This window comes from Microcaecilia unicolor, chromosome 3, assembly GCF_901765095.1.
Source record: "Microcaecilia unicolor chromosome 3, aMicUni1.1, whole genome shotgun sequence".
NCBI classification, from domain to species: domain Eukaryota; kingdom Metazoa; phylum Chordata; class Amphibia; order Gymnophiona; family Siphonopidae; genus Microcaecilia; species Microcaecilia unicolor.
In genome coordinates, this window is record NC_044033.1 from 153,245,384 (window position 1) to 153,271,436 (window position 26,053).

General features: G+C 45.6%; 1 protein-coding gene across 4 annotated transcripts in view; it reads right to left on the reverse strand.

Moving 5' to 3' along the window:
- EGLN1 (egl-9 family hypoxia inducible factor 1) overlaps positions 1-26,053 on the reverse strand; it is a 170,818-nt gene that overhangs the window by 88,413 nt on the left and 56,352 nt on the right. For all 4 annotated transcript variants that reach the window (XM_030196498.1, XM_030196495.1, XM_030196494.1 and 1 more), the window contains one exon: positions 9,551-9,670. In XM_030196498.1, coding sequence (XP_030052358.1) covers positions 9,551-9,670 — 120 coding nt within the window. The remainder of the gene's footprint in view (positions 1-9,550; positions 9,671-26,053) is intronic.

The following is a 26,053-nucleotide window of genomic DNA, read 5'->3' on the forward strand; positions in this document are numbered from 1 at the left end:
TGTAAGAATGGTAACTGAGCCTGCTGAAAAAGACAGATAGGGATCCTTACAGGGAAGTGCGTGCAACATCCCTGTACGGATCCTACTAGCAGTTTAATTGACAGTACTTCAAATGCCTCTATTTGTTGAATATTCCTTAATGAAATGGGAAGAGTGTTCCATAACTTGGGTCCTGAAATCTACCCAATGTGGCATTGTCAGACAAGTTTCATACTGCTCTCTCCTCTAGAAGAGGCAGAAAGCACAAAAAAGCCAAATGAACTGCCCCTGCCTCCAAATGACAGATAGGCCAGAAAGCTTCCTGAGCTGACCAATGCCCCTGAACTGATTTCCTTAGTCAATGGGCTCCCCAACTCTGCATGGGCATCAGTTGTTACATCTCACCAGTCTGGCACAGTAATAGTCCACTGAGCTAGCTACCCTCTGAGAGAAACTGAAAAAGTTGAAAACATGCCTCAAACTCTTGAGAGTGAGGAAATCATCTCAATAGTAATGCATGTTGGAGCTGTCCCATTTGCACTTTTGACCACAGACTCTCTCTCATCGCCACCATAGAAGAAAGAAACTGAAGATAATCCCAAGCTCTTGGTACTTGCACTGCACAAAAGTACTTAACTTTGAATCTTATATACTGACTCAAAAGACGTAACCACTCTTACCCAAATGTCAAAGTGGAAACAAACATACTCGAGGAATTTGGAAGGGAACTAGATGGCTCTTACTACTACTACTACTACTACTACTTACCATTTCTAGAGCGCTACTACGGTTACGCAGCGCTGTACAAATTAACAAAGGAGGACGGTCCCTGCTCAAAGGAGCTTACAATCTAAACGACGAAATGTCAAGTTGGGGCAGTCTAGATTTCCTGAGTAGAGGTGTAGTGGTTAGGTGCCGAAGGCGACATTGAAGAGGTGGGCTTTGAGCAATGATTTGAAGATGGGCAGGGAGGGGGCCTGGCGTATGGGCTCAGGGAGTTTGTTCCAAGCATGGGGTGAGGCGAGGCAGAAAGGGCGGAGCCTGGAGTTGGCGTTGGTGGAGAAGGGTACTGAAAGGAGGGATTTGTCTTGAGAGCGGAGGTTACGGGTAGGAACGTAAGGGGAGATGAGGGTAGAGAGGTAAGGAGGGGCTGCAGATCGAGTGCATTTGTAGGTTAGTAGGAGAAGCTTGAACTGTATGCGGTACCTGATCGGAAGCCAGTGAAGTGACTTGAGGAGAGGGGTGATATGAGTATATCGGTCGAGGCGGAAGATAAGACATGCAGCAGAGTTCTGAATGGACTGAAGGGGGGATAGATGGCTAAGTGGGAGGCCAATGAGGAGTAGGTTGCAGTAGTCAAGGCGAGAGGTAATGAGAGAGTGGATGAGAGTTCGGGTGGTGTGCTCAGAGAGGAAAGGGCGAATTTTGCTAATGTTATAGAGGAAAAAGCGACAGGTCTTGGCTATCTGCTGGATATGCACAGAGAAGGAGAGGGAGGAGTCGAAGATGACACCGAGGTTGCGGGCAGATGAGACGGGGACGATGAGGGTGTTATCAACTGAGACAGAGAGTGAAGGGAGAGGAGAAGTGGGTTTGGGTGGGAAGACAATAAGTTCGGTCTTGGCCATGTTCAGTTTCAGGTGGCGGTTGGACATCCAGGCAGCAATGTTGGATAAGCAGGCTGATACTTTGGCCTGGGTTTCCGCAGTGACTCTTGACAAAGTTCACAACCCTACCAAGGCAGAGCAAAAAAACCACAACTTTAGCCTAGGCCTCCAAAGAGCTCTGCTCAGAACTGGCACAGATAAGCCAATCATTTAAGTGTGCTCAAATCCCTTCCTTACACAAGAATGCTCCAGACACCACCACCACCACCTAGAAGAATGTTCTGGGAACTGCTGTCAAACCAAAAGGGAAGAAGCTCTGAACTGAACATGATCCCCTAACACACAAGATCTCAGTTATCACCTGTGAGTTTTCCTGATAGGAATGTGAAAGCACACTTTGATAAGTTGACAGAAATCATGGACTCCCCCGATTTGTCTTAATATCTCACCGAATGCATGGTTTCCATCCAAAATAAGGGGAACCCAAAGAGCAGCGTTGACTCTCCTCAAATCCAGAATAGCCCCAAATTGATGAAATACTGGCCATGCTGAATCAGTTTCAAGACCCACTGATCTGAAGGGTCCAGTCCTGAAGATACAAATTCTGCCCCCCCCCCCCCTCACCTGCATCTGCAGAGAGAACCCACTGACCTTTATTTGGTACTCTTTCGGGCAGCAGAGGATCTCTTATTCCTGCAAAAGGAATGCCTCTTCTATGTGCCCACTGAGGAACAAGAACCCTTCTTAGGAGATCTTGGAATATCTCCAATCCTTGGCACAAGATCTTCCAGGAGGCATTAGGGATTACACCAGTACAAATCCTTACTAACTTTTTGATATCTTCCCTCAAAAAGATTTCAATCACCAATTCCATAACCAACAACCCAGTCTGCTACCACAGGGGCTATCGGTACAGCATAAATGTGTATCAAATTATAGAAATCAGCAGCCAAGAAAGCCTCCCCCAACTCTAAAAGAACTACCTCCAACGACACAGAGCTGTTGAATCCAGCATACCACTGCCTGAGCAACATAACCTCTATAAACCACTGCCTAGGACCAAAGGGCCAAGGAACTAATGGCCTGTTTAAGGAGCAGCTCTACTATGAGCATTCCTAAGGCAGCACCTCCTTCAACTGGAACTGTGTGGTTCTTTTGATTACTGCCCTCACTATGGCATTCATCTTGGGACACAAACAGGCTTATTTTCGAAAGAGAGGGACGCCTATCTTTCGACACAAAATCGCAAGATGGGCGTCTTCACAGGATCGCCCAAATTGGCATAATCGAAAGCCGATTTTGGGTGTCCTCAACTGCTTTCCGTCGCAAGGACGACCAAAGTTCAAGGGGGCGTGCCTATCAGATGGGCGTCCTCGACTGATAATGAAAAAAGAAGGGTGTCCCTGACGAACACTTGGACGACTTTAACTGGTCTTTTCTTACCACCAAGCCATAAAAATGTGCCCTAAATGACCAGATGACCACTGGAGGGAATCGGGGATGACCTCCCCCCCCCCCCCCCCCCCCCCAGTGGTCACTAACCCCCTCCCCACCCTAAAAAAAATTGTTTAAATATTTTTGCCAGCCTCTATGCCAGCCTCAAATATCATACCCAGCTCCACGACAGCAGGTCCCTGGAGCAGTTTTAGTGGGTACTGCAGTGCACTTCAGGCAGGCGGACCCAGGCCCATCCCCCCCCTACCTTTTACACTTGCGGTGGTAAATGTGAGCCCTTCAAAACCCACTGTACCCACATCTAAGTGCCCCCCTTCACCCCTTAGGGCTATGGTAGTGGTGTAACCTCCGTTCACAGGATAAATCCCTCCTCTCAGTACCCTTCTCCACCACCGCCAACTCCAGGCTCCGCTCATTCTGCCTCGCCTCACCCTATGCTTGGAACAACCTTCCTGAGCCCTTACACCAAGCCCCCTCACTGCCCGTCTTCAAGTCTTTGCTTAAAGCCCACCTCTTCAATGCTGCGTTCGGCACCTAACCCTTACCGTTCAGTGAATCCAGACTGCCCCAATTTGACTGCCCCTATCGGACCGACCATTCACTTGTCTATTAGATTGTAAGCTCTTTGAGCAGGGACTGTCTCTCTTTGTTAAATTGTACAGCGCTGCGTAACCCTAGTAGCGCTCTAGAAATGTTAAGTAGTAGTAGTAGTGTACAGTTGTGGGGAGTGGGTTTGGGGGGGGGGGGGGTTGGGGGACTCAGTACACCAGGTAAGGGAGCTACATACCTGGGAGCAATTTCTGAAGTCCACTTAAGTGCCCCCTAGGGTGCCCGGTTGGTGTCTTGGCATGTCAGGGGGACCAGTGCACTACGAATGTTGGCTCCTCCCACAAACAAAAAGCTTGGATTTGGTCGTTTCTGAGATGGGCGTCCTCAGTTTCCATTATCGCCGAAAATCAGGGACGACCATCTCTAAGGTCGACCTAAATTTCGCGATTTGGGCATCCCAGACCATATTATCGAAACCAAAGATGGAAGCCCATCTTGTTTCGATAATACGGGTTTCCCCGCCCCTTCGCCGGGACAACCTGCGAGGACGTCCTCAGGAAAACTTGGGCGCCCCTTTCGATTATGCCCCTCAAAGGGTTACAAATAAATTTACAATCTGGAACCCCTGAAAACCAGATCTGGGACAACTCATTCTGCAATGACCATTTATAACAAAGATCTGTGAAACCCAAAGGCCTTAGGTTTCTCAAACCCTCTGTGATAGGATCATCATCAGAAGTCTGTGTAGATACAAAGGAAGGGGATAACTTGGTAAATAAGTGATTAAATCTTTCTGATGAAACAAACCACCTACTGGGGGCATCATCCTCTTTCTCCAGGGACAGCTCTCCAGGACTAGTGAGTAGTCTCCCATCTGGACTGCCTACTTGCTAAAGTTCTTCAACAGAGAACGAAGGCTGGACTAATGCCAAGCAGTGTCCAAACCTCAGCACTTCAACAGTGCAGGATAGAACTACAACCTTAAAACAATTGCAGATTCCCCTGTAGCCCTTCCCCACAAGACCAACCTCCATGGCAAAGAGGGACAGTTCCAATCTTAACAAGAGAAGAACATGATCCTCTCTGAACTCACTGAAGGAAAGGGAAAGGGGATGGGATTTGATATACTGCCTTTCTGTGGTTACAATCAAAGCAGTTTTCATATTACACAGGTACTTATTTTATACCTGGGGAAAGTGACTTGCCCAGAGTCACAAGGAGCTGCAGTGGGAATTGAACCTGGCTCCTCAAGTTCTCAGGCCACTACACTAACCATTAGGCTACTTCATTCCCAACAACCTGCTGATAAAATGGCCAACATGCCTCCTGAAAACTGAGGCATCGCGGCGAGAAATGAGGCCTCCCCCGAATGCTGCTGCTCAAGAGAGGATGGTTTCAATTACAGTAACACACTTCTAAAAACAGCAGCAGGCGGCTCTCTCCATATGTTTTATGAAGCTGGGAAACTCCGCAGTTCTTGTTTAGGCAGATGGCTGCCACTGTAATTTAATCCCTCTGTCTGACCTGTCAAAAAAAGAAAGCTTAAGTAAATTTACTCCCTTAGAAAGGATATAAAATTAAGGGAGCCCAAAATTATTATTTATTTATTTTTTAAGTCTACAGAGGGCGGAAGAAAGGAGGTGAAACCTTTATGGCAAGGCCCTGTAATAACCGATGCCCGATAGCCTTGCTGAGCAAGGGCCCTTGGGCCAAGTTTTGGGGCTGTGAAGAGCAGCAACCTCTTTAGGCTCAAATAATGATCATAATCCAACTCCTGGAAGCCTAAATCATCCACCTTAACAACTGGACACATTCAGTGGTAATCAGGCTTATTACCACAAAAATTGTGCTGTACCAGTCTGACCTGCACCACTGCTGAAGGCAGAGAAATAAGGACAGGATCCAGGCTGCACCATCATCTGTTATGCCTGTGATGTCATTGCACTCCATTTTTTTCTCTGCCTCCATCTGGTGATAAGAGGACATAACCCACTAGTCTGAACTGATCTAATATAATGATAAGGAAGTAGTATTTTAACATAGCAGTTTGAGTTCACCTTTTGCCACATTTCTGCTATATTTTATAAGATAAAGTGAATGAGTTCTGCAAACTGAAATACCTAGATACTATGTAAGTAGCAAAGTACTTCAAGAGGCCAAGTAAATATGCTCTCAGCCTCTCCATTCATCTCTAAATCAAGCAAATGGCCTCAATAAACTTCTGCACAAATTATGGCAAGGAAAAGTCATCAAGCAAAGAATGATTTCCTGCCAGTTACAGGGATGGTTCCATGTACAGTTGGAAAACAATCCTCTACAGGACTATACTTCAGAAAGAAAAGGTTCAGCCCACTGAACCTTGGACTCTAAAACCTCAATGCAGTGAAAACTAATGGAGACTAGGAGACTGCACCAAAGACTACTGAAAAATATAATTCTTAGTACAGACTTTTTGGGGGCCACAGAACATGGATATTAGAATGGCAATGATTTGTCTCAAGTCTCAGTGTGGTTGGTGAACAGGGCACCCAACTAGTATGGGGATGCCACTACTACTACTAAACATTTCTAAAGCGCTACTACGGTTACGCAGTGCTGTACAATTTAACATGGAAGGACAGTCCCTGCTCAAGGAGCTTACAATCTAAAAGACAAATGTACAGTCAATCTGATAGGTCGGCAGATTGGGGCAGCCTATATGTTCGGAAGGTTAGGTTCCGAAAGCAGCATTGAAGAGGTGAGCTATAAGCAAGGATTTGAAGATGGGTAGGGAGGGGGCTTGGCGTAGGGGTTCAGGAAGATTGTTCCAGGCATAGGGTGAGGCAAGGTAAAATGGGCGGAGCCTGGAGTTGGCAGTGGTGGAGAAGGATACTGAGAGGAGGGATTTGTCATGTGAGCGGAAGTTACGGGCAGGAACGTAGGGGGAGATGAGGGTAGAGAGATAGTGAGGAGCAGCAGAGTGAGTGCATTTGTAAGGAGAAGCTTGAATTGTTTGCGGTATCTGATCGGAAGCCAGTGAAGTGACCTGATGAGAGGGGTGATATGAGAATAACGGTTTTGGCGGAATATAAGACGTGCGGCAGAGTTCTGAACGGATTGAAGGGGGGATACATGGCTGAGTGGGAGGCCAGTGAGGAGTAGGTTGCAGTAGTCGAGGCGAGAGGTAATGAGGGCATGGACGAGGGTTCTGGTGGTGTGCTCAGTGAGGAAAGGGCGAATTTTGTTGATGTTGAAGAGGAAGAAGCGACAGGTTTTGGCAGTCTGCTGGATATGCGCAGAGAAGGAGAGGGAGGAGTCGAAGATGACTCCGAGGTTGTGGGCAGATGAGACTGGGAGAATGAGGGTGCCATCAACCGAGATAGAAAGTGGAGGAAGAGGAGAAGTGGGTTTAGGTGGAAAGACGAGGAGCTCGGTCTTGGACATGTTCAGCTTCAGGTGGCGGTTGGACATCCAGGCAGCAATGTCGGATAGGCAGGCCGATACCTTGGCCTGGGTCTCTGCTATGATGTCTGGTGTGGAGAGATAGAGCTGGGTGTCATCAGCATAAAGATGATACTGGAAACCATGAGATGAGATCAGTGAGCCTAGAGAAGAGGTGTAGATAGAGAAGGGGTCCAAGGACAGATTCCTGGGGAACTCCAACAGATAGCGGGATGGGAGTGGAGGAAGATCCATGAGAGTATACCCTGAAGGTGCGGTGGGAGAGATAGGAGGAGAACCAGGAGAGGACAGAGCCCTGGAACCCAAATGAGGCCAGAGTGGCAAGAAGTAAATCGTGATTGACAGTGTCAAAAGCAGTGGAAAGATCGAGGAGGATGCATCAACTTAAACTTACTTATTTGTGACCAAGAAACTCAAAACCTGAAACTTAAATACAGTTAGGACAATCAAGGTCCTTGGTTAGCATGCAGCCCAGCTCCCATTCTAATGCAGCACAGAATACCAAAGCAGAGCGTATAAGTGACAGCTCATCCTACATAGCCCTTTAAGAAGGGAGACAAAGGATTTCAGCTAGGTCACTGGAGGCTAGAATAAACCAGCTGCAGAATGGGAGGTCAAGGAGACTTGGTATGGCTGTCTAATACATCTGAGGACTCAGTTCATTCATTTCGGGTCTCTGTTCCCACACAAGAATTTTAGTGGACAGAAAAGACTTAATTTTTGGCTCTGTTTTTGGAACAAGATGCCAGAGGCGGAGGTACTCTGACAAGGCCAGCCCAATTTAAGTATAGTGAGGTTACTGGATCTTCCATTAGCTTCTTGATAAACTTCCATTCATCACAGAGAAAGACTTAACACCTATCTTCCAGTATACTCTAGAGCAGTGGCCTCAAACCTGTCTTGGTAGGTGGGTTTTCAGGATATCCATAATAAATACACATAGGATCTTGTAGGCAATATAAATATTTTTATGTATTGTATTTATGTTCTTATGCAGTAATCTGTTATAAGCAAGGGATTTTTTTGAGGAAGGGAATAGTAGACTACATCTTCATAAATAAATATACAAATGTGACTCTCAAAAATCTATGCAACACAATGTGTTTTCCTGATCAGTATCAGGAAAACTGTGCATCTTGCAAAAATTACATCATTATGATGATCACTTCTGAACCAACCCTAGAATACTTTACTAGTGGTTTACTTTTACAAAGTTTTATATAGCATCATATTTATAAAGGTGCTCTGCCTACTTTGCCAAGAGACTGAATTCATCATCATCACCAGAACATCAACATTTTGTGAACATCACAGTTGTGGATGTGGGGATGTATGTGGAGATTTGGAGGGGTAAAAGCAGGGGTGTGCTGGTAAATTTTTAACAACAGGCTCTTTCTCCAGACGTAGCCAGCTCTGCATTTGGAAGGGTCCGGGGTGGCCGGGGGGGGGGGGGGGGGGGGGGGAGCAACACTTGCCTCTCTCTCCTCCCTCCCTTCGTGCGAGCACGCTAGGCATACCTTTGATGGCAGCCAATAAATGGACTGTCACCACTCCCAAAGTCTTGCTCTGAGCAGCATGCTGTAACTTCTCACACATGCTGGAGAAGTCCCAGCCTGCTGCTCAGAGCTGGAAACAAAGAGCAGGGAGCAGCAGTAGTCTATTTACTTGGCTTGCAGGGCTCAGCATCCCCACCAGCAAAGTAAAAGATAATTCAGCAGGGGGCCCAAGCCCACATTTTGGGAGCCAGTTGTTAAAGAAGCCATGGAGGGCCCTGCTTTAACAACCGGCTTCCAAAATTCTTAAAAACTTAACAACCGGCTCTTGTGAGCCTGTGAAAGCCTGCTCCAGCACACCACTGGGTAAAAGGGAACCATCATGAGAGTGAAAGAACAGGTAGAAGTAGGACAAAATATTCATACAGGAATATAGACCTACTGAGAGAAGATGGAAAATAACCTGCTAATAGAATCAAGCATCTTGCAACTGAAGTGGAGGTCACCCACATGAAAGTGTATGGAAAGCGTGGTCAATAGTGTGTTCAGAGGGTGTGATGAGGAAAGCAGAAATGGCAGCTAGGAAAAGCAGATATAGGTAGCAAAAAAAGAAAGAGACTGGCCGTTTTTTCACACACAGACAACACACACCTGCTGCTATAGAAATCCAGAAAGATGAGGGACAGTGGTAGTGGGAGTGTGTACCCATGTACAGCTAGTGATGGGTATACTATGAAGGCAGCATTTTCATGCCCTGGAGGAAGGGAAAGTGCCAGCCATAGTGAAACAGTGAGACCTACTGACCAGATTCAGAATTTAATTTCAAAGGGAGCAGTGAACTGTGGCTCCCAGACAAGTATGGTCACTGTGATAGATAAAATAGATTACAAGGGAAGGCAGGTAAATCCAAGTATTTACAAATTAACTGATAGCCTGTAGAAAATGAATATATCAAAAATGCTTTGCAAAACATTTAAGTGTGTGTATGTAGCATGTGCAACATAAAAATATGGACTAATCACATACCTTGGCATCCCAATTTTTATTGAGATAATATATACATGTGACACACCTTCCATCTCCATTAGGATTATCAACATGCCGCACATATCCTGTTCCATTGCCAGGATAACAAGCCACCATTGCCTAAAATCAAAGAATTAAAGAAGGCAAAACAAATAGTTACAAATGTGTATGCAACTTCAAAGGTTCTGTGAGATTCTAGATCAACCTAGCACTATAATATCAGGGGGGGAGGGAGATTTGGCACTGAATAAAACCAATGCTTCTTCATTCCTACAGAAAAAAAAGGTTACAGTATGCCTCTGTCTCTAAATTCCATAACCTCTTCCCTACAACCACCACATCCTCTCACATATAAACACTACCCCTAACCTCCACACTCCTAATTAACCACCCTGCCCATATGCTTGATATGCCTGTCTCCTGATCTCCATTTGCTCACACTATTTCCTTGACCTCTGCAAGGGGCATGCCCCCTCCCCTCCAAATGCTCTCACCCTTCCTTGTCCCAGCACAACTGTGCTCACCCTATCCTTGCTATTGCCAAATCTTCAGATTTGTTCACATATCCCTTCTCTCAGTCCAACCTCCAATGTGCTCAGGTAACTCCTCCATCTGATGTCACCTCCCTCCCCCTTCACCCTGAGGTCCTTATGCACACATCTTCCAAGCAGTAGCAAAAAAAGGACAACTGGGCCTTCAGGATCGAGATTAAGTGTAGTCCTTTTAATTCTGAAAGATACCCTATACCAATTGCACATCTTTCAAGCATCATACTCTCTGAAACCTCAATCTCTTAAACTGCATGCATTCTGTATTTCATTGTTTCCCAACTCTCTCCTAGTAGGATGACTAGCCAGTTGGATTTTCATAACTGCTGCAACAAAATATGCAAGAGGTAGATTTGCATACATTGGAGGCAGTGCATGCAAACCCATAATTATTCTCAGATCCCATCTCCATATGTTATACTTCTCTTCCCTCACCTTTATGCATACAATACTCTCTCCTCCCATCTGACCTCTACATTGGATAGTTCATGGAAGTGTGAGCAATGTACACATACATACTTGCAATCCCCCTCCCATCTCCTTTATACACAGTCACACATATCTTCAGTAGAAGAGCACAGAGGACCTTTGTACAATCTCTCTTCCCACCCCACAATCAGCATCTCTAGTATCCAATCTCCCACCCATCAACAGAAGGAATCAAACTGCAGTATGTTTTCTACTTATAACTATTTTCTCCATCAGCTTCCGTTTGAACTATGTAGAGCCAGCAAGTGCTATAAGTGTATGGTGACCTGAGCAGCACAAACTTCAGATGGCAGCTGCGAGGAGGATGGGTAACAGAGAAGAAGCAGAGACCAGAAGTGCAGAGGTAAAGATGCTGTCAGCAAGCTCACAAACAATAACTGACACGCAGCAGCTTTGGGCACTTGCTTTGGTTTGGCCCAAACTCCACCAACTCACAGATGCCACATTCACACAAATTAATACTTCCTCCAAATCAGCTCCCATGGTATTCACTCTAGTCATACTCTTTCTGCATTTGGTATTTATTATGCTTTCTCCAACCTTAACCTAACTTGGATAGTGAGATGGTTGCCCTGTCTCCATACCATTGCTTCAAATGAAAAATAAAATTATCAATATATTAATTAGCAGGAAAAGCATACAAAACGTTGTTCAAGGCATTATTTGCAACTCCTTCTACCTGTGTATATAACTATGGGTCTCTGAGTATGGTTTTGACCTGGGAAGGAGCACTTAGAACAGAGCAGTTTCCAAATCATCTATTAGTTTGGAAAGAATAAAATGAAAATGATAATAGTTTAATATTCATGATTGTCCAAGTTAATCTATTCATGACTGAAGTTAATCCAACACCTTTATTTCTGACTATGAATAATGCACTTTCTGTAACTGTATACCTAATCCTTACTGTCTCCTTCACCTTAAATATGTATTTCTCTTCCGGAATTGGTGATCACCATTGTGGAAAATGTAAGTCACATTGAGCCTGCAAATAGGTGGGAAAATGTGGGATACAAATGCTGCAAACAAACAAATAAATAAATAATATAGCGGACCATCAGATGTCACTGACAAAATTTTAAAGGATGGATTTTACAGTTTTACATTGCCGCAGGTATTAGTTAACAGTATACATAGCAACTGATATGTACCTGTTCACAGCTTAACACTCACTTTTTGATGCAGCTACCGTGTTTCCCCGAATATAAGACACTGCCTTATATTAATTTTTGCGCCCAAAAAGGCGCTAGGTCTTATTTTCAGGGGATGTCTTAATATTTCGGGGAAACACGGTTGGCCCGCCCACCTTCCCTCCGTCGCTCCTGCAACTACCGGTAACCCCCCACCCGAGATGGCGCTCCCACCCGAAGTCGCCGTACCCCACCCCCCTCCGTCGCTCAGAAACTAACCTGAACTTAAGCCTCCTTTCACTTTCCTTCCAGTTCGCAGGAGCAGCAGGGCAGGGCAGGCCTCTCCTTCCTTCCGAGCCCCACCCTCGCCTGACGTTACGTTACGTCAGGCGAGGGCGGGACACGGAAGGAAGGAGTGGCCTGCCCTCCTACTGCTGCTGCTTGCTGCGAACTGGAAGGAAAGTGAAAGGAGGCTTAAGTGCAGGTTAGTTTCGGAGCGACAGAGGGGGTTGGGGTCCGGCGACTTCGGGTGGGGGCGCCATCTCGGGTGGGGGGGACGACCTCGGGTGGGGGGTTAGTTTCAGAACGACGGAGGGGGGCCCGGCGATCTCAGGGGGGGGGACCCTACTTACCGGGAAAAACAAAACTTTGCTAGGCCTTACTTTCGGGGGAGGCCTTATATTTTCTAAGGGCACCAAAAACCTCGGTAGGTCTTATTTTATGGGGATGCCCTATTTTCGGGGAAACACGGTATTAACTCCTAACCCTTATTCACTTGTTCAGAACCCTTATTTTATCATCCTCACTGTAATATTCCCTTATCTCTTGTTTGTCCTAATTAGATTGCAAGCTCTGTTGAGCAGGGACTGTCTCTTCATGTTCAAGTGTACAGCGCTGCGTACGTCTAGTACATAAGTACATAAAGTAATGCCATACTGGGAAAAGACCAAGGGTCCATCGAGCCCAGCATCTTGTCCACGACAGCGGCCAATCCAGGCCAAGGGCACCTGGCAAGCTTCCCAAACGTACAAACATTCTATACATGTTATTCCTGGAATTGTGGATTTTTCCAAGTCCGTTTAGTAGCGGTTTATGGACTTGTCCTTTAGGAAACCGTCCAACCCCTTTTTAAACTCTGCTAAGCTAACCGCCTTCACCACATTTTCCGGCAATGAATTCCAGAGTTTAATTACACGTTGGGTGAAGAAAACTTTTCTCCGATTTGTTTTAAATTTACTACACAGTAGTTTAATCGCATGCCCCCTAGTCCTAGTATTTTTGGAAAGCGTGAACAGACGCTTCACATCCACCTGTTCCACTCCACTCATTATTTTATATACCTCTATCATGTCTCCCCTCAGCCGTCTCTTCTCCAAGCTGAATAGCTCTAGCCTCCTTAGTCTTTCTTCATAGGGAAGTCGTCCCATCCCCGCTATCATTTTAGTCGCCCTTCGCTGCACCTTTTCCAATTCTACTATATCTTTCTTGAGATGCGGCGACCAGAATTGAACACAATACTCAAGGTGCGGTCGCACCATGGAGCGATACAACGGCATACAATACAATACGATACAATAGCGCTTTAGAAATGAAAAGTAGTAGTAGTAGTCACTCAGTGATTCCTATTTTAGATCCCAGGATGTACACAGTTCAGCTACTAGGTACCACAGTAGAACTGACAACAAAGAAAGTGAAATTCACATCTGAATGACTAAGAAGCAGACTATAATGGAACAGAGTATGATAGCATCAAGGAGGAGTGGATATAGTGGGGAAAGCATGCAGTGCACCCTCATGGGTTTATTATCTGTTTGTCTTTCTGTGTGCACGTCTGTATCTGGGTGTGGGTTGGCACTGCATGCATCTCTCGCCACAGACGTAGAGAAAAGGGGATAGGGAATTGTTCTTTTCAAATTGCCTAACTACTTCCATATAAATGCACTGGGAAATTTTTGCGAGGAAGCTTATTTCTATGGAATCCCCAGGCAACTCATGCATAAAACTTTCAGAGAATTATTTTGCTTCCAGACATTCTTGACCCCTTCTGTCAAATTTATTTCCAACACCTATTTGTAGGAAAGAATAAACAAGTGGGGTAAGCATGCAAAGCAAACTCATGGACTTCTTTCCAACATATTTGTGTGCATTTACTTTGGTTTGGAAAGAACAATAAAATTAAGTTTGATAGCACATGGCAAAATTTCTTCTCAGTTTTGTATAGTAATGAAGTAAAAGTAACGCATTACAATACTTAACATTTTAGTACTTTTACTCATTACTAAGTACATGATAAGACTGAGCACTTTTATTTGTAATGGAGTATATCTGCACCAATTTTAAGTACTTTTACCTTGTTACAATTCCGTTTCGTGACAAGTAATATGGCAGCTGAAGAACTCAATTTTCCTCCCTCTCCTCCTCTTCACACGGCTCTGAGACAGGGATATAGCTATGGGCCCAGCCAGTCTCTGCTCAGGCCCACCCTGTTTGTCTCTAATCACCACCAATCAGGTGCCTGACATAGTTACTGTGCACAACTGCCGCAAGTTGCATTGGCATTAGCGCTTCAACCACATTAAAGAGGAAGCCTCCTGTAAGCCACCCGTGCCCACTCAGTGCATTGCAGCTGAAGTTATCGTTTGCTGCTGCTCCTCTAGGAGACTGCATGCACCACCAGACACAGTGAGCCAGTCCCAGAAGGAACTGGTGAAGAAACTTGCAATTGGGGAGTTCTGTTCACTTGAACTAAGGCAGGCAAGCAGCAGCACCAGGGCTGGGCTCCTGAGTAACATAGTAGATGACGGCAGAAAAAGACCTGCACGGTCCATCCAGTCTGCCCAACAAGATAATTTCACGTGTGCTACTTTTTGTGTATACCTTACCTTGATTTGTATCTTTTAGCCTGCTGCCCCCCTCCTCCACCCCATCCCATAGCAGTGGTGCCAGGCAGTACAGCTGCTGCGCTGAGAAATCTGGGTAGTTGGCTGTCATCATCCCCATCCTGCTGAATCAAGTCTACAGTTCTCCCCCAGCCCTGCAGCACTACAATGACTCAGAGCCAGTTGGGCCCCTTCTCTAGCACTGCACACTAATCAGGGCCTCATCAGGGTAGTAGACTTCTTCTGTAGGAAACTCAGCTCAATAGGTTAAAAAAAAATTGTATATTTAATGTTGCTGAATGGCTACTGGGCTTCCCACCAATAATAAATATAAAACTTGTTTTCTTTTTAACTTGGATAGTGCAGAGGCCACCCCCACCCAGGACAGAAGCGAAGGTTATATTTAACTAGTAAAAAAGGCCCGTTTCTGATACAAATGAAAAGGGCACTAGCAAGGTTTTCCTCGGAGTGTGTATGTGAGAGATGGAGTGTGTGTGTCATAGAGAGAATGAGAGAGAGACAGAGACAGCGTGTGTGTGTGTGTTTGTGTGAGAGTGTGTGAGAGACAGAGTGTCTGTGTGTGTGTGTGTGATAGACAGTGTGTGTGATAGACAGGGAGTGTATGTGAGAGACAGTGAGTGAGTGAGTGTGAGCCCCCACCCCCCCTCTCGCAGGACCCCCCCCTCCCCACCACCACCCCTCTGGTCTCAGGATGCCCTCCCCACCTCCCTCTCCCCTGCCCCGCCTCCAGCCATCCATGTCCAGCGACCCTCCTCTCCCCCTGCCCCCCCTGCATCTACCCATGTCCCGCGACCCTCCCCTCCCCCCGGCGCATCAAACCCCCTCGCCACCCACAGCTGCCAGTGGTAATGCTGTCTGGCCGCTGCTGCTTCCCCTGTTGAGCAGCAGCGGCCGCTACAAAAAGAAAAGAAGCGATAAATGTTTTTAAACCCAGCCCAAATCATTCGCAAATGCCCAAGTCTTACAACGCAGTCTCTGCAGCCGCTCCTCCGGGGTCTTACTCCAGGGGCAGTGACGTGGAGGCAAGAGGAGGTGCGGCTGCAGAGACTGTGTTGTAAGACTCAGGCATTTGCGAATGATTTGGGCTGGGTTTAAAAACATTTATCACTTCTTTTCTTTTTGTAGTGGCCGCTGCTGCTCAACAGGAGAAGCAGCAGCGGCCGGACAGCGTTACTACTGGCATCTGCAGGTGGCGATGAGGTTTGATGCTCCGGGGGGGGGGGGGGGGGGGGGGGGTGATGTGCTTTGGGTGGGGGGAGGGGGGTGTTTGATGTGCCGGGGGGGGGGGGGTTCTGTGGTGCCGTGCTTGTAGTTTATTGATGCGCTGCTCCCTGCCACTTGCTCCGAAGTGACAGGGAGCAAGCGCACTGACAGCTGATTCCCAGGCAGGGGAAGGAGTATGGAAACACACTCCGCGTGTTTCCCTACTCCTCCCCCTGCCTGGGAATCAGCTGTTAGTGACGTCATCCTGGCTACGGAGCCTAGCTCAGCAACTCCAGTAGCCACGGACACAGGCAGTCCCACATTATAACGTTGGTGGTGAGAATTATTATACAGGATACTGGTGGGCTTCAGACAGCAGTGAGAAGTGAAGACATGGATAGAAGATCACATTGCCACCTTACAAATGTCATCAATGAAGGCAGAGTGGAAATGGGCTACTGAAGCCACCATGGCTCTTACATCGTGAGTGATGACATGGCCATGAAGGATCAAGCCCACCCTGAGCATACGTGTAGTCAAGTAGAGACAGTACATAAGGTGATGGGAATCCCTAATCTGGGAGGACTCTCTATGAGGTTTTGTATGCAGCACTGTATACAGTACTACTTCTCCAGGATGACTATCAGTCTTATTTTCGAAAGAGAAGGGCGCCCATCTTTCGATACAAATCGGAAGATGGGCGTCCTTCTCTCAGGGACGCCCAAATCGCCAATTTTGGGCGTCCTCAATTGCTTTCCATCGCGGGGACAACCAAAGTTCACGGGGGCGTGTGGGAAGCATGGCGAAGGCGGGACTGGGGCGTGCTTAACAGATGGGCGTCCTCGGCCGATAATGGAAAAAAGAAGGGCATCCCTGAAGAACACTTGGGCGACTTTACTTGGTCCTTTTTTTTTTTTTTTTTTTTTTTTTTAACGAAGAAGCCTCAAAAGGGTGCAAATGACCACCGGGGGGGGGGGGGGAATTGGGAATGACCTCCCCTTATTCCCCCAGTGGTCACTAACCCCCTCCCACCCTAAAAAAAAAAAAAAAAAAACTTTAAAAATATTTTTTGCCAGCCTCTAATGTCATACCCAGCTCCATGACAGCAGTATGCAGGTCCCTGGAGCAGTTTTAGTGGGTACTGCAGTGCACTTCAGGCAGGTAGACCCAGGCCCATCCCCCCCCTACCTGTTACACTTGTGGTGGTAAATGTGAGCCCTCCAAAACCCACCAGAAACCCACTGTACCCACATCTAGGTGCTCCCCCTTCATCCCTAAGGGCTATGGTAGTGGTGTAAAGTTGTGGGGAGTGGGTTTTGGGGGGGGGGGGGTTGGGGGGCTCAGCACCAAAGGTAAGGGAGCTATGCACCTGGGAGCTTTTTCTGAAGTCCACTGCAGTGCCCCCTAGGGTGCCCGGTTGGTGTCCTGGCATTTCAGGGGGACCAGTGCACTACGAATGCTGGCTCCTCCCACAACCAAATGGCTTGGATTTGGTCGTTTCTGAGATGGGCATCCTCGGTTTCCATTATCACCGAAAACCAGGGACGACCATCTCTAAGGACGACCATCATCTCTAAGGTTGACCTAAATGTTGAGATTTGGGCGTCCCTGACCGTATTATCGAAACGAAAGATGGACGCCCATCTTGTTTCAATAATACGAGTTTCCCCGCCCCTTCACGGGGATGTCCTGCAAGGACACCCTCAGGAACACTTGAGCGCCCCGTTCGATTAAGCCCTTCAATGTGGCTTAAGGAAGAAGACAGGAAGTACAATGGACAAGGGTTTGAAGTTCGCCGACTCTTCTGGCAGAAGTAAGTGCTATTAAGAACACTGCCTTATATGTGAGGAACTTCAGAGAACAGGAATGAAGTGGTTCAAATGGAGGTTTCATGATAGCTGTGAGAATGACATTGAGTTCCCATGCCACCAGAAGTGGTTTGATAGAAGGTTTCGTATGAAATAAACTTTTTATGAATCTAACTATCAAGGGATGAACGGAAATTGGTTTATCATCAACTCTAGAGTGAAAAGCGCTAACATAGTAGATGACAGCAGATAAAGACCTTTATAGTCCATCCAGTCTGCCCAACAAGATAAATGCAGAGCATAAGGTATGATGTGATACTACCTATGCACAACTGATCTTGATTTGTCCTTGCCATTTTGAGGGCACAGACCATAGAAGTCTGCCTAACACTGACATTGTTCTCCAGCTACTGAAGCTGAATCTGTTCAGCCACGATCAGGGCACAGCTTTGCGTACCAACTACCTGTTCCTCCCTGTTTGTTCAGCTGATATATTGCAACCTGGTTGTCTGTTATGCATATTTTCAAAGCACTTTGGGAGGCTAAGTTCCATAGGTTTCTATGGAACTTTGGGAGGCTAAGTGCTTTGAAAATGAGCTTGCATGTGAACCAGGGCCAGCTCAGCCTATGGACCAGGTGAGGCTTGGGTGTTTTGGTGTCAAAACACTCAAGCCCAGAACGTCACCTGGCCCATAATTTGCCTTCTGCCTGTCTCCCTCCCCACCCAATCCATAATTTGCCTGCCTGCCTCCCTCCCTGCCCGCATGTGTCTGGCATCTCCCCTCTCCCCACCAACTGCCTTCTCTTCCCTCCCCTTCCCACCCAGTTTTACCTTTATTCATTTTCAGTAAAATCTTTGGTTCTGCAGCAGTGGTACTGAAAAGCTGCCTGCACCGGGCCTTCCTTCTGACTCATCCCACCCCCTTCTGATGCGATTTCCTATTTAGGATGGGTCAGAGAGAAGACCTGGTACAGGCAGCTTTTCAATACTACTGCAGCGGCTGTCCCTGTCTGTTGCTTGCTGTTGCTAGACACAGTGAAGAGAGAAGCAAGGGACAGGCACACAAGCTCCAGACCATCTAAAATGAGTAAGCCAGTGGTGGGGGGGGGGGGGGGGGGGGGGGCAGGGAGACAAGACATGGCAACTCAGGATATGGAGGATAAGGAAAGCAAGGCAACACAGGATATGGGGATGGTGAAACGGGGCAGTGCACAGAGGGAGTGAGGGAGTGAACAGAGACACAGCAGTGCGCACTATGGGGAGGGGAAAAGATAGGGCCATGCAGGATATAGGGGAGACAAGGCAATAATAGATGGTTGGGGGTGGGGAGAAAGAGAGGGAGAGCGATGTGGGGCAGTGAGGGATGATGGTTTTGTTTTTTGGTAGTGGTGGTAGGAAAAGGAGGAGAGAGAGTGATGGTAGATGGTTGGGGGGCAGAACAGAGAAACAGAGTAATGTTGGATAGTGATAGTGTACGAGAGGGAAGAGATGGGCGATACTAAACAGTGGGCTAAGAGAGACAGAGAGGTGATGGTGAGAGGAAAGAGACAGATGGGTTGATGGTGGATGATGGAGAGAGAAGAGAAATGCTGGATGGTTGGGAAAAAGAGGGCGAGAAAGGGGAGATGCTGGATGGCAGGGGAAGAGAGGGATAGATGTGGAAATGGGGGATGAAAGAAAGAAAAACAAAAAAAGAAAGAAGGGAGATGGTGGGGAAATGCACACAGATGGCAGGGAAAGGAACAGAAGAGAGAAGGAAGGATTTGCAGCCCAAGGATGGAGTGATTGATAAGACATTAGAAGGATGCAGAAAAATGGAAGAAATTTAGACGTGAAAGATGGATATAGGGCAGGGAGTGAAGAAGAAAGGAGGAGAGATAGTGAATGGACAGGAGGTCTTGGCAACAGAGTTCAGAGCATAGAGACAGGGAACAAGATGATTAGAAAAATAAAATCATCAGACCACAAAGGTACGAAAAATGATTTTATTTTCAGTTTAGTAATTGAAATGTCAATTCTGAGAATTTACTTCTTGCTATCTATATTTTGTACTGAACAGAAGGAAATGTGAGTGGGGGTGTTTTGCGTGATTAACCGCACGGTCAAAACTTTTAAGCACGATTTATCATGCGATTTAAAACTTTTAAATCGATGAATGGCCCTAATAAAAATGTATTGTGTGTGTGTATGTTTAAATTATAAGTAGCTGTGGCAAAATTAAATATATATTTTTTAATTTTATATAATCATTATCTAAAATGGATATGCATATGTGCACATTTATGAAAGATTTTCAACAGCATAAAATGTTGATTTGTAAACTTTTTTTTTTTTTTTTTTACATATTTGAAGGTTTAAATTTAAGACATTATGGAGGCTATGTTATAAGGAGCCATGTAGATTTAGGTGGCATGAATTAAAATAAATGTCAGTATTCTAGTCATTCACTTGCATATGTTAACAGGTACATGCATAAACAAAAATAATCCAACTGCGCTCTATTCTGTAAGCATGCTGATATTTTTTGATAGTGCATATTTTGCAGGCGGGCATTCACATGTGTGGAGTCTGGGCAGGTGCACACTTACAGGCAAAACTTATGTGTGTTAACATAGTATTCTACATCTGCCCAATCTAGATAACAGTATTTATACCAGCTCTATGGCTATATAAACGCTCACACTTAAAAACATATGTGCATATATACCTGGTTATGCTGGTTAGACAGCAACTGAATCTGTGGCCAAAATTCAGGTCTAGTTCCAGCTGAAACCAAAACTGGCCTGGCCCAATCCACCCCAGAATATGGGTAGCCCCCCTCCCAGCCTACCTTATAAATTCTAGTGAAACTACTGCGGAAGGCCGTGATAGCCATTTTGACAGCGGAAATAGAATGGGCAGGAGTGACTGGAATCACTCCACTCCTGCCCTGAATATTCCACTACACCACCAGGGCGTGTAAGGTAGGCTTGGGGTGGGGGGGGGGGGGGGGGGGCAGGAGCGCCTCCTGTTAGAAGGGGTGGAGAGAGAGAGGGAGTGCAGCCTGCTCCTAATCGGGGGAGGGGGAGTGGAGCAGAGCACTATGGGGACACAGCACTAAGTTTTGGTTTCACACATAAATGGAATGATCAAATACCAATTTTGGGCCAATTTCTGTGCCAAAACCGAAACCAAATTCAGCCAGCCTCTAATGCTAATCTATATATATAAAAGGCACCTCCAACGTTCCAATGAAGCCTCAAGCCGGATGAGGCGCCCGAGATATCCGGTTTGGCCTGTAGTCACTGTAGCTCCGCCCTCACGTCAAAACGCGATGATGTCGAGGGCGGGGCGGCGAATGACGTCGAGGGTGGGGCGGCAAAGGCACAACGCACGAGTTCCACAGATTCAGCAGCGGGGAGAACGCTGCGAACTTTCATCACAAACTCACAACCAAGGGAGTGAGGGAGGGGTGTGTGGAACTCGGAAGGGAGGGACGGAGGGGGGGTCTGGAACTCAGGAGGAAGGGGGGGGGATTACCTTGCTAGCGCCCGTTTCATGTTTTTCCGAAACGGGCATTTCTTACTAGTATTCTATAAAAGAAAACACGCTCTTGCGATCCTTTACAGAATAGGCTTCAAAAAGGTGCTATCTAGGCCCATTTATAGAATTGTCCTCCAAATCATTTGCCTATTTTCCACATTTTTATAATCCATCCATTTACACTTTATTTAGCTATAATTTTAAATACCTGCTGCAACATAGCTTAGTAAATACCTGAATATAATGTATACAGCACTGAGTATGTCTAGTAGTGCTATAGAAATGATTAGTAGTACTGTCAATCAGTGAAAATCATGGGAATTTTAAGTATTTATAATACTAGCAGTCACAGTAGCTCCTTCCCAGTTATAGTCAATAACAGCGCTTATATTACAGCATTCTGATGGTATGAATTCTGCTTTAACTGCTGTTTCAGATTCCTCTCCATGCCTAAACTTTATTCCAATGCCATGCCAACAAACTCAGTATTTGTACTTAACAAGTTCTCTCTTTTTACTTGTTTTTAATGGACAAGACCAGTGGCTCTAAGCAGCTCCATAATGTATGCTGCTAATTCAATTAACACTACAAATGTGGAGGAGCAATTGAAAAAGTACTGTAAGAGAATGACATTTCCAAAAACACAAGTCAGTCTGAAGACATCATACATAGGATTTCTTCATAAATAATCACTTGTAGACGTCACACATGTTTTGGCGCTAAATGTGCCTGCCTCAGGAGTCTGTGGCAATTATGTGGAAGTAATGGTAAAGTCAGGGCTTTTTTTGAGGGGGTACTGAGTACCAGCACCTTTTCCATTGGCTGCTAAAATTGACCCATGGTCCCCAAGTTTTAATGAAAGAGCTCAGGCTCTACACACCAATTCTGCCTGAAGGGTGGCCTAGAATTTGAGTACCGGCACCTTTTTCACTAGAAAGTGCACTGGGTAAAGTACTGTGTAGACCCACTGGTAGAGCAACCTGTAGAAAAAAAAACATGAAACAGTGTTCAGTAAAAACGCACTCCGTCATTAAGTAAGGCTTTCATGTTGTTCTACCAGTCGAGTCTACAAGTGGTTATTTATGAATAAATCCTGTATATATCTTCAGACTCCCTCATGTTTTTGGAAGTGTCATTCTCCTTCAATTGCTAATTAAATTAAGCCAATAAAGTATATTTAAAGTTATATACACACATCACAGCTACTTAACATTTTAAAAAGGTATACATTCTTTTATATTTGCACCTTTTTAAGGGTCAAGATTTATTTTATTTGATAAACTGCCTTATGGAATACCATCAAAGCAGTGTACAATAAAATAAAAGTAGAGTATAAAAGAAAGAACTACACTATCAAATACTACTCGACTGTTATGCTCCCATGCCCATCATGCTCAACTGCAAACATGCAGTGCTAGCACAGAAAATAATAAAAAAGATTCACACACTTTTTGAAATAAATAGGTTTTGAGAGAGCTTTTAAATTTCTGAAGAGACTTTTCCTGATGCAACAATCATGGAAGACACAACCATATCACAGGCCCAACAACACTAAACATAAAGTCCCAAAATATGTCCAAGAAGAGTTGACGAAAGGGTGGGAAACTAATTGATTCTGTTGAGTAGAACAGTGTGTTCGTGATGGAATGCAGGGAATCAAATACTGTGATAAGAACAGAGGTAATGAATTATAGTGTGTTTTAAGAATCAGAATTAAAATTTTGTAAATTATGCAATGTTCAGCCTTAAAAGAAGAGGACTGGTTAGAACAGCAGACTGTAAACCAGAGAGCCCACGGTTCAAATCTCGCTGGCACTCCTGCTATCTCAGCAGTAATGAGATTTCCCATAAATGGTAATTCTGTCAGCTTAGCAGTCCCTGTTACCTGCCTCCCTTCATCTATTTGTATGTTCTTTGGCTCAACAATAAAATTTATAACCAAAGTGTGGCTCTAGAGACATCAATTCCCACTACAGCTTCTTGTGGCTCTTGGCAAGTCATTTAACCCTCCATTGCCCCAGGTACAAAATATATACCTGTCTGTTTTGATTGTAACCACAGAAAGGAGGTATATCAAGTCCCATCCCCTTTCCCAATACTGCCCTGACCATTTCGACTTTTTGCTGTTTTTCTGGGATGTTTTCTTCTTCTCTTATCAGACCTTTTAGAACCAGAAATCAACTTAACTGCAACATTTTGTATCAGTTGTAATCAGAGACCTTTATAAAGAGCATTACAATAGTCAAGATGGGTATTTACGAGAGCATGAAAAATGATGCATAGTACCTTCTTAAACAAATGTCGAACTGAACGACTCAGACATAATGTGTAAAAACATTTAGTAACAGTGGCGGAAATATGTGGTTCGAAGGTCAGCTTAGAGTCCATCAGTGCCCCCCAAAGAAGACAGGGGGAGCAATGGACCCTACTGCTGAGCTGGAGAGTAAACATCCCCTTTTTGGGGCAGGGTCCATCAGCAGAGACTGAGACAGGGAACAAGCCAGAAATCTCCAAAGGCTGAAATAAAAAGGAACTGTCAGTTCCCCTACCAGACTTCTGCAACATATAGGCATATGGAGCAGCAGAATGAACTCGGGGGGGAAGGTCAGAAGCCCCCAGCCCCAGAGAAGCCTCCAGATTGGCTGACATGCATCCCAAAAAACAAGACGCACCGCAGAAGGACCATCAGATTCCTTCTGGAAAAACTTGTCATCTAAAACCCATCCGCCCGAGATGGGCGTAAAAACTCCCCTGAGCCCGAAGCAATCGAGGGGGAACCACAGAGGGGTCCCAATGACCCCACCTTCAACAAAGCACACAGCCGCCTCTCCCGGAACACCGATCTACCGCAGAGGGTAGCAAAACCATTACTGTACCCGAAGAAACCTTCAAAAAGGGCGGGCAATAGACAAATGCTGAAGGGGCAGAAGCCACTTCAACCAGTGGACGTGGATAGAAAGGAGGATGAAATCTGGGAACAAAAGAATTCCCCCGAATCAGGAGAGGTCGGTACAAAGCCTGAAGTGGTCCCCATAGTAGAGTCGAAGCCACCAACGCAGCCAACAGCCAAAAAGCGAGAGCCACCAAAAGAAACCGATGCCTCTGAGCAGGAATCCCATTTGAGAGAAAGAAATCCCTGGTGCCTCCCTGTGCACCTGGCAACACACATCCCTGCTGCCGCCAATGCTTGCTCAGAACACAAGCCTCCTATGGTGGCCTCCGCCGCCAATACTGCGCATCCCCCAATGGCAGAAAAAAATGAATTCACCGGAGACGCACAGCCAGACCTCCCAGGCAAGCCTGCCACCAAACTGTCTCAGCAGGCTATACGCACACACAGAGTGACTCCAAAGAGGCTGCCCCCGAGGCTCCTCTTAGCAACTTGCTGCCCTGTTGCAGCTACAGAGCCTGTGTCCTGATTCGCTTTTTTTTTTTCTTAAAAAAAAAAACAAAAAAACAACTGATAGCAGCAAATGTGGACTAGAGGTTTTGTTTTGGGTTTGTTTGGGTTTTTCTTAGTGAGGCTACAGTCCAAACTGGGAGGAAAGGGACTATGGGGTAAAGCAGGGGACCCAGGCCACCAGGTATGCCCCTAGGAGCTCATCAGGCACAGAGATCAAAAGGAACTATAGTAAAGTTTCAAGTGATTAGAATGTCCAGCCTGTGGAGAGAACAGTCCTGGGAAGTCCTTACTTTGAATTTAATAAAGCTATTGCTTTACTTACAACCATTGTGTGGCTGTATTCTCAACCTGTACATTTATGCAGATGATGTCATGATATACATCCCTTTCAAGCATGACCTAACTGAAATTACAAAAGAAATCCAACACAGCCTCCAAATAATGAATTCATGGGCGGACGCATTCCAATTGAAACTAAACGCAGAAAAGGCACAATGTCTCATCTTATCTTCCCAATACAACCCAAATAAAAACAATACTATAAACACTCCAACCTATACTCTCCCGGTCTCTGATAGCCTGAAAATTTTGGGAGTTACGATTGACCGAAATCTCACACTAGAAGACCATGCGAAAAATACAACAAGGAAAATGTTTTACGCCATGTGGAAACTTAAAAGAATCAAACCTTACTTCCCAAGGGAAACATTCCGCAGCCTAGTACAATCAGTGGTGCTAAGCCACCTAGACTACTGTAATGCAATTTACGCAGGGTGCAAAGAACAAGTCATTAAGAAGCTTCAAACAGCCCAAAATACAGCAGCCAGACTCATATTCGGGAAAGCAAAATATGAAAGCGCCAAACCCTTAAGAAAAAAACTACACTGGCTTCCATTAAAAGAACATATTGCGTTCAAAGTCTGCACCATGGTCCACAAAATTATACAAGGGGAAGCTCCGGCCTATATGACAGACCTTATAGACCTACCTGCTAGGAACGCAAAAAGATCAGCATGCACATTCCTCAACCTCCACTACCCCAATTGCAAAGGATTAAAATACAAGTCCACATACGCAACCAGTTTTTCCTACATTTGCACGCAACTATGGAACGCACTTCCGAAGACCATAAAAACAACGCAAGACCTAACTATCTTCCGAAGACTATTGAAAACTGACTTATTCAAGAAGGCATACAATAAACAACCTTCCTAATTACTAAACAATAAGAATGAAGAATAAGACTGGATCGACCTTAACCAAGCGACCGAGTAACCTCAATGCTCTTAATGAACAAACAATACCACTTCTAATCTACAATCGATTACTATATAACCACATAATGCTGACTAACCTCACTGCCAAACACTATCACTCACACCCTAATGTCGATACCTGAGCAACAACATAATGCTGACACCTACGCAAGATCACAATGTATTCTTCTAATATGTATGTACGCACTTGAATGTAAAACTATGTGCAACTCTGTAGTCCGG